The sequence below is a fragment of the Phodopus roborovskii genome, unplaced genomic scaffold (genome assembly GCF_943737965.1).
Source record: "Phodopus roborovskii unplaced genomic scaffold, PHOROB, whole genome shotgun sequence".
NCBI classification, from domain to species: domain Eukaryota; kingdom Metazoa; phylum Chordata; class Mammalia; order Rodentia; family Cricetidae; genus Phodopus; species Phodopus roborovskii.
In genome coordinates, this window is record NW_026126407.1 from 13,152,866 (window position 1) to 13,162,293 (window position 9,428).

The following is a 9,428-nucleotide window of genomic DNA, read 5'->3' on the forward strand; positions in this document are numbered from 1 at the left end:
TCTGCTCAATCAGAAGCCCAGGGGCAGAGCCCACAGTGTTTTCAGAAGCTCTCCAGGGCAGTCTGGCATACTCTGCTTTGAGAACCCTTTAGCAGATTTGTGGGAGTAGTGCTGAGCCTGAGAGGCTCCAAGGGAGATGAGCAGCCTGGGGAGGAGGGTTTAAGGACTCTGGCCACCTGGCAGGGTCTTTTGCTGCCGGTCACTGAGGTCCCACGATGGACTCTTTCAGTTGTGTTGAAGTAAGGGGGAGGTATGTGGGTGCATCCTAAAGCTTGGGGTGAAGTGACAGGGGCATTTAGAGGTATAGGCATGGGAGGGGTCAGCACTGCTGCCACTGAGGCCACCTGTCCTCAGGGACAGGATCTTAGCCAGAGAGCCAGGGGCATGCTTAATTCATCTAGCCCCACTCCCCCAGAGTCTCCTTTGTGGACCCCAACATCTCACAAGATGGCACTTGTCCCAAGGGGCGGTCTTAGGTGTCACCTTCAGCAAAGGTAGGAGCAACACTTCTTGGAGTAGTGGCAGGTGGGGTTCCGGGATCCGCTTTGCTACAGCTAACCCACTGCCAGGTGGGGAACCCTCTGCAGTCACTTGCCAGATGCCACTCCTTTCTCCAGGTTCTTTTAAGGCATGGTGCAGGTAGGGCCCATCCCATCCTGGGACCTGGGCACCTGGCTGCTCTTCCCAGCCATGGCTCACACCCCTGCTTGCTTCCTTGTAGCCGTCCAGATCCACATCCTGAAGGCGGACAAAGCAGGGGACTGGTGGAAGTTCACGGTGAACATCATCTCTGTGTACAAGCAAGGAACAAGTCGCATTCGCCGTGGTGACCAGAGCTTGTGGGTCCGCTCACGAGACATCGCCTGCAAGTGCCCCAAAATCAAGCCCCTCAAGAAATACCTGCTGCTGGGCAATGCTGAGGACTCGCCTGACCAGAGTGGCATCGTGGCAGACAAGAGCAGCCTGGTGATCCAGTGGCGGGACACGTGGGCACGGCGGCTGCGCAAGTTCCAGCAGCGGGAGAAGAAGGGCAAGTGCAAGAAGGCCTAGCGCGGAGGTGGCGCAGGCTCTAGGAGGGCGGGCAGGGCGCTGGCAGGGGCCGGCAGCCTTGGACTTGGCCCGCCAGGGTTTTCCCCGGGGAGGGGGGCGGGTGGGGGCGGGGTGAAGTCTGAGTGGGGCGGGGCCCTCAGCGGCTCCGCCCCAGCCCCACCCTCACACCCCTGGCTGTGCCCTTATGCGCATGGCAGGAAGTACCCTGTATTGACAGGCCAGGCCCTGGAGAAATGAGGACAAGACATAGCTACCTCACAGCGCTCCTTCCAGAACAAAGATGCGCTTCCCTAGGGCTAGGTGGGGGTTGCTGTAGAGGGGCTGGGGGCACCCAGCTCTGGGTCCCAGGCACAGAAAGGCACAGAGGACCACAGTCACTGTGTTTGATGGTTTTTGAAGGGGGTGTGAGAAGAACTGTGAATTTTCGGGCCTGTAGCCTGGGCAGGGGCAACCAGTCCACCACAAGGCACTAGTCATGCCCCCTTCCCTTCCCCATCACCTGCTGTCTAAGAATTCCCAGACTTCAGACTTCCACAACAGGTCCCTGTGTCAAAGGGCCAGATGGCACTGGGATCAGCCAGCTTCAGGTCTCCACTGCCACCTGCTGGGCTGGTCTCTGAGTGGAGTTCTGGTCTCTGAGGGGAGGCCCCTCCTGGGACCTACTCTACCCAAGTGGGGCTGGCCCAGGCTCCTGGCCCATCAGAGGGCCTAGGGCCTAAGGATGCCCCTGAAGCCCAAGCCGGGTGGTCACTGCCTTTGCTGGAGCTGCCTGTGGGAGGAGGCATTGAAAACCAAAACCTCCCAGAGAGTTTCCTTTTTGGAAACTTGGAAACAACCCCTTTTATGACATTTTCCAGGGGAGGGGGAGGGGGTACTGGCGGGGTTTAGGGCAATGACACTATTTGTGTAATGACATCAACTCCCACAAGGCCTCACAGCAATGTCAACAGCTGGAAAGGGCCTGGTCAGGCCTGGAATGCCAGCGGCCTTAGAGGCCATTTGGCCCCAGGGTTGGGGAAAGGAAGGGACTTGCTTAAGTCAGGACCAGGGGTTTTTGCTTAGCAAGGTGCCTGAGTGTCCAAGCTGTAGGTAAGCAAGGCCAGGAGAGGTCAGGTGGCAGAGAGCCACGGAAGCTGTGACCACTTACTGTTGCTGCCCTCACTGCTGTCTCCCAAAGGGAACAGGCTACTGGGCTAAGAAGCCCACTGTAGCCCACAGCTGTCTTGGTCTAGCCTGGGCGATCTCATCCATTCCTTTCTGGCTGCCTTTGTGGCAGTCTCCGGGTCTTCCTGTGTGCCTAGCCCTCTCTTGTTTTGGAGCCTTACCGCCCTCATGCAGATAGCTCCAAGCTTCTCTTCTGGTTGCTTCTTCACAGCCCCCCCAACTCTGCCTTTCCCTGCATCCCTGCACTTGGGCCTCCAGCCTCACGCCCCGCACACTGGATGAGAGGCCTGGCTTCCCTCTCAGTCAGGAAATTGGTTTCATTTCCCCTGCCCATTTGGCTGCCCCAAAGGACCATACCAGGAATGAAGCTCAGCCCCTTGGTGACACAACTCCCTCTGCATCTCCCACTCCTGCCCATGCCACCACTGCCATTTGCTGAGCACCCGCTTGGTGCCAGGCACTTTACACACATGTTCCTGGCCTGTCTTCATCACAAACACTTGAGACAGGGGTTCTTGTCCTCACTTTCACCAGTGAAGAAATGTGTGCACATGCCCGAGGTTGCACCAGCTTCGGGACTCAGACCCTGGCCTCACCATCCCAGCTGTTAGCCCACTGTGGTGGGGGGTTTCACTGAGACCCAGGCAGCTTGTCTCTAGAGAATGTTGAGGATATTAGCCTGGAGTAGGTCTAAGATAGACAAAGTAATACCTCCAGAGCAGGCATCAAGGGTGGTGGGGGAACAAGAAATGGTTTCCCTAGAAGACAGCCCCCGGAAGTCCCAGGGTTGGGGAGCGCAGGTGTTAGCCGTCTGAGAGGGCCTGGAATGGTGGCTTGTCGGCTCCAAGTGTGGGAGGGAAGGAAGGCTGTAAGGCTTCAGAGAGGCTGGCAGGGAGCACACAGACCTGCCCTGGGAAGGGTCATGTGACTTTCCTTGTCCAAGCCTGAGATTGGGGGTCAAGGGCCACTGTCCAGGCTCAGACAGCCACTGTGGTTTGTGGGGTACCATCTGCAGCAAACGGCAACTGTCCTGTTTCTATACCAGGGTAGCGTCTGCCCTAGCCAGCTTTGACCTATGAGCCTTTAAGTCATAGCCGCACCTGGTGTCCACTGAAGCCCCTTAACTAGTGCTGGGGGCCAGCTAAGCAACAAGACATCTTGCTGGGAATCCACCAAGGCACCCTGCTCTTCTCCAGCCCTGATTGCCTGGTCAGATGAGCCAGGTTATGGATGAGATCATAGCTGCCACCTCTGTAGCTAGCCTGAAATCATCCCACTACTCCTCTGCCTGAGAGCCAGCCTTGGGGAAGCAGCAGCTGTCTGTCTTCCTCCTGCCCTTGGCCTCATGCTAGAGAGGAGATGGAAAGGAGACATCCTATTGTACAGTTAGGAAGGGATGCAAAAGAGGAAGTAGGTCTTTGAGTTTGAGAGTGTATTAACAGAGTTGTGATATGTAGGTCTTTGAAGAAGAAAGCCGTATCAGGCTAGTCACTTACCAGTCAAGATGCCCTAGCTGTCTTTTTACTTACCAGCTGGGTAGTCTGGTGCCCCTGCCATCAGGATGCCTCCTTCGCTGACACACAGTCACACAGTGGTGTGGGGTAAAGGAAATGGTGTGCTCCTGGACACTCCTGTGGCCTCTGGGCCAGACCTTCTGTCCTGGAAAGCAGGGCAGGAGGCAGGACCATTGGGCTCCTTCAGATGAGAGGGTCTGATGCCTGAGGCAAAGCCCTGGGAGGCTGGAGTGGCCCGAGGACCTTAGGAACTTTCTAGAACCCTGTGTCAGTAACTACATACAGGCAATGAGTACAGGCTGTCTTAGAATTGCCCCAAACTGGAACAAGAGTGAAAAAAAGAGACCCTTTGGGACTGACTTGGGAAGCAGTTCCTGTAACATCTTGACACTTCAAGGACTCCTTCATCCAGGAAGCCTAGAGAGTGGGCAAGTTCGGCTCACTGATGGGCCATGGTTCACAGACAGACAACCCTGTGGACCAGAGCCATGCCATACCCCAGGGGTATCAAAATTGTCTTTGTGGGGCCTTGCCCCTGCCAAAAACTAAGCCAGCCTCACCTCTGTGTCAGTGGACACCCTCCCCTTCCTGCTCTGGATACCCCCGGCCTCCCTCTTGTACCGATTCTGCTCACTCAGAATTGTAAATGTTTAGTTGTGACCATGACATATTGTTTGGGTCAGTGTTCCTTTCCAATGCATACTAATATATTATGGTTATTATATATGAATATATTTAATGACATGGAGAAAGTTGTGGATTTTCTTTTTTTTTTTTTTAAGGGATTTTTTTTTTTTTGTGTGTTGTTGTTGTTAGAGTTGTAATGGACCCAGATGGAACTTGTAACGTGGGACCTACATGATAGAACTAAATTCAGATATCATTAAATAAACTCTTGTATACTGTTCTTTGTCCTACTCTTTCTTTGGTGGCCTGAGCTATGGTGGTGGCATGTGGGGAGGTAGAAGGGTAAAGATTTCCAGCAACTTAAGGAATATGGTGTCTTGCCCTAGAACACCCTAGCAAGACAGAATCTTGTGTGTGTTTTAAACAAAGAGCCTTAACTACCCAAAAAAGACGGGAAAAGTATAGCCTTGCTTAGAAAATCCTGGGGGCTTGCTGGCCCTGACTGCTGTTTTGAGCTAACAGGCTCTCAAATGGGGCAGTCTGTATTGCAATCCCCAAGTCACCACTGGGGCAGGTCCTTCCCATTCTCTGGAGCTTCCAGACAGGGGTCTAGATAGGGGAAAGGAGACTTCTCCTGACTCGCCCTACCCTCACCAGCAGCACTGGATACGGTAACCTTTGACCTCCCCTCCAGATTCAGAGCCTGCAAGCCTGTTTGGACTTTTATACTACCTCTTTCTTCTATTCAAGATGAAGATGAGAAAATCCAGGAGGCTGTTGAAACTCAAGAGATCGTGCAAAAAAGACTTTCCCCCTGCCTGTTGCCGAGGCTTAGTGCCGAGCAGGGTTTGGGTCTGTGCCAGCACCACGCAGCCACCAGGAGCTGAGCTCAGTGGTTTTGGAGAGGCTATGTTTAAACTTCCAAATGGTTGTGATTTCTTTACTGAACAACCAGCCAGCTCCTGGGAGGATGTGTTGTCATGGCCCTCAGACCTGACCCTTCTACACCCAGTGGTTTTTGAAGACAGGACTCACCTGCTGGTCTGGTCCAGCCCCTCAGCAATGTGGACTTTTGGTTGCCTTTGCTTTCAGGGCATAAAAGCCTTCCCCTGATGTAGAGCAGGCAAGCACTTGAGGCTGACACTGCTGGGTTAACCTCCACTGAGCTAGCTCTGAGGAGCAGGGCTCCAAGTCAGGGCAGGCAGGGACACACCTATTAGTGTCCGTCTCAGAAGTGGGTCCTTGTTGAATGCCATTGCCTGGTGGTGGGCAGTTTGGGACAGAAAGCAGTTCCTAGAGCAAGCCTCATCTGCTGTATCAGGCTTAGCCCCCAGGGCTGGGGGCTAAGGGTTCTGTGATCACTTGACAGTTTGGTCATTTTAAGCCAAGAGTTCAGTTCTCAAGGACTTTTTATGATACAGCTTTTTTTTTTTTTTTTTTTTTTCCTCTATCCACAAAGCTGTCTGTGTCTGAGTGTGTGCTGACCCCCTCACAGCTGGGCTCTCTGCTGGCAGGAAACACACTGTTGATCAGAGAGGCATGAAAATGGACTGAACAGCTCGCTTGCCTCCTAGGGCCTTCCACCTGGCTGGCTGGGGAGATGAGGTGTTGATATCAGTCCAGTGCTAAGAAAACAGAATACAAGCAGGGTCTCTGCTAAGCACTGGCCCAAGGTGATGGGAAAAGCGGAGGAAGCTGGAAGGAAGCCCCCAAGGGCTGAGCAGACTTCATCAGGACCAGAAGCCTACCAGGGAAGGGAGGGGCCATGAATAGCTGAGGCTCACCCATCCCATCTCTGCATCTCCCAGGGACAGTGCCTTGAATGGGGATGCCCACCCAGGATAGACACACCCTGTGGTCTCAGACTAAATAAAGACACGTAAGAACTCTGCCAAGAAAAATTTGAGTGCAAGAACAGCAGCCAGGGAGAAATACCGAACGTGGATGGCTTAACTCCTTGCTTTATCAACTTGGAGGCTTGGCGGGACAGCAAGGCATTCTGGAAGGAGGTCAGGGCCTTTAGTTGTTGGCACATAGCTGGGAGGAAGCTTGAGAAATCCTGTTACAGTAAGAGAACATATGAGTTTAGTTTTAGCTCTAATGTAGGAGGTGGGAGATATCTGCTTAACTTCAGCAGTGTCCACACAAAAGCTGCTAATACAATGACCTAAGGGAGCTGGGCGAACAGCTATCTAGCTGGCTGCTGACAGTCCTGACAAGCAGGATGGACAGATCCTGAAACTGAGGACCAGTTGGGAATTCTGCAAAAGCCCTCCCACCCCATGGTAGGAAATCTCCAAGGATCTAAACTCAAGGAGATTGTACATAACCCCAGCAGGCTTGCTAGCAGCAGGCAGCAGACTAAAAGGGTATAGGGGTTTCCATGTGAGCTCTGTGAAGGCCTGGTGGATTGGATGCTGTACTTAGGCCCAGGCATTGCAGATCGGGTGAGGAGGTTGTCTTGGGGCTAATAACAGCTAAGGTTCAGCATAATTATTAATAATCACAAAGTTTAAATGGAACAAAAGTACTGGTTGTGCCTAGGTATCTGGATTTCTTTATGTGGCATCCAGACTTAAAATGCATATAATTAATAATCAGTTAAGTTAAACAGCTCAAATGCTGTTATTTTAATAAGGTTTCTTTTCATTGACAAAGTCCCCGAGGAGACGGTGCTCTGGCTGCCTTGCCACTTTGTGTTCTGGGAGCGGTGCAAGACTTAGTCTAGAGTGCTTGCTGCAGCTCACTGGCCTGCAGGTCTGACACTTTCGAGCTGGGAAACCAGGCCTTGCAAACTATGCTGGCAAATGCCACTCTACAGGAGCCATATTACCTGGGGTTTGAGGCATCAGACTCTCTGGTACACCCCACCCAGCGGGGCGTGCCTGGGTACTCCTGGTCTGATGGAGTGAGAAAGCCATCCTTGAGGAAGACTGACATGGAATGAGGATCCTTGCCTGCAATGCCCATTGCTGGGACATCGGGAGGATCCTTATGCTGTAACCTGCCAGGCAGCTTTCCCTCCACTCTCCCCTGCCCGTGGGTACCAGAAGTGAAGCAACTTTGTCTGAGGTCACGCTGCTAGCGATGCCCATTCAGTCAGAAGAACAGAAGCAACTGTGTGCAGGCATGGGCCAGTGTCTTCCTGAAAAAGGGCTTTCAGTGCAACAGAGCCAGGCCTCCATGGCTCTGGTTCAAGGTGCCCTGCGAGTTGCCGGGGCTTCGTGCTGAGCAAGTCAAGAGGAGGTGAGAAAGTCAAACAGACTATCAATGCTGCCTCCTCTGAGCACCAAAGTGAGGGGCTCCAAGGAGACACTGTTTGTACAGATTTGGGGTTTCCCACAAGGCTGGATGATAGAGATCTGCAGATTCTTGCTCTTACGTTGGATGATCCATTAGCAACCCTGACAAATGTGCCCTAGGGCACACTGCTTCCTACAGCCTTGGCCTGAGTACAGCACAGTCCCTTTCTTCTCAGTCACATGCCCCTGACACGAGCCCAATCTTCTTTCCTTCCAGTCCGTTCTTCACAGCCTGCTTCATGACCGCTCAGCCATTTGCATACCACAACCCCTGACATCCTGCTAAGTCTACTCCTAGGGCCTTCACATCCTCAGGATCTCAAGCACCATTTGCCAAGTCGGCAGAAGACTTTGCCCCTTCCTGGCGTACTCTTCCAGTCCAGGTAGAGTGGAAATCAGGGGACAGGACCCGCTAGGGTCAGAGCAGCTTGCTGTCCTTACGTGCTCACCCAGTCCTCATGGCAGCCCCGTGAGGCAGGGCATGGTAGTCTCCTTTTTCTAGATGAGGCCACTGGCATAGACCGGGAACCTGCCCATTGTCTCAGAGCTGGTAAGTGGTGTGGCAATCCTTGGGGGCTGTTTGCAGCATATTTCTTACTCTGTTTTCTATGACTTCCTGTTCTATGACCCAATAAGTATACTGGTCAGGCAGAGCTGCGAGCTCAGGCAGTGGGGTCTTGAAGTGACCATTTCACTGCTGGCTTGCAAGCTCCTAGAGACCCTTTCTTCTGCCAGTGGTGGCCACTCTGCCTTTATTCTGAAGTGAATTGGGAGGCCTGGGGCCTCCCAGAACATTTGGAATTGTTGGTTTCAGGGTCCCAGGAAAGGGCCTCACTCTCAGTAACACGGGGCTCTCTTCCTGGTGCCCTTACTCTATCCAGAGAAGACTTTGTGTTCAGGAGCACTCCACCCACAGTCCCCTACCACAGCCTGTCTCCTCCTCACTGAAGCCAATGCTAAAGCAAGAGTTCTATCATTATCCCAACTCTTCCTCCTCCTACCATGAAAAAGCAAGGCCAGCCGCCCATCTAGCTTTCCCTACAGAGAGGAGAGAGGGCATGCCACCCTCTCTAACCATGCTTCTATCGGACTTATCCCCACTCTCTAAGGCTTTGTGGCTACTTAGAAAGGTGTCAAATATGTCTTTAGTTGTTATTTTTTGAGTCAGTCTCTCCCTGAAGCCTGCATCCGTCTCAAACTCAGAGATCCACCTGCCTCTGAACGCTGGGATTAAAGGTGTGAGCTGACACACCCAGATCTTGTTTGTTTTAGGAAGACATCAACATTGAAGGGTGAGTCTATCGTTGCTGCAAATGGAAAAGGGTGCGTGTGCAGATGGGATGGTCCAGAGACTCTTCAGAGCACTCCTAGGGCCTTCACATCCTCAGGCGCCACCAGGAATCTGAGCTTCGTGGGCAATTAAACATGGCAGGCTGACACAGTGCTTGTTACATGCTTGACATATGTCCACGTGGCTCTGCCTTCTGTGGGCCTCATGCCTCACCTCAGCCCTTAATCCCACAAGAGCACATGGCTGCCCCTATGCAACCAGCCACCAAAGTTTACACACTGCATAAGAACGTGATCTCCCTCAGGATGCCCAGCACACGGAGGATGACTAGAATCCCCTGGCAGCTGTGGGACAGTGATGACCTGAGGGAATTCTGGCTAACAACAAAACCACTGGAAGAAGAGAAGGGACACAGCTCTAGAAAGGTCTCCAGGGCTGTTCATCTCTGCTCCTCTACAGAAGCCACGTACACCAAGAGCC

The 9,428-nt window shown here is 52.9% G+C and overlaps 1 protein-coding gene across 2 annotated transcripts in view; it reads left to right on the plus strand.

Moving 5' to 3' along the window:
* Positions 1-4,633, plus strand: part of Ntn1 (netrin 1) — a 180,579-nt gene extending 175,946 nt beyond the window's left edge. For both annotated transcript variants that reach the window (XM_051180346.1, XM_051180345.1), the window contains exon 7: positions 722-4,633. In XM_051180346.1, coding sequence (XP_051036303.1) covers positions 722-1,050 — 329 coding nt within the window. In that variant the 3' untranslated portion in view covers positions 1,051-4,633. The remainder of the gene's footprint in view (positions 1-721) is intronic.
* The last annotated feature ends 4,795 nt before the right edge of the window (positions 4,634-9,428 follow it).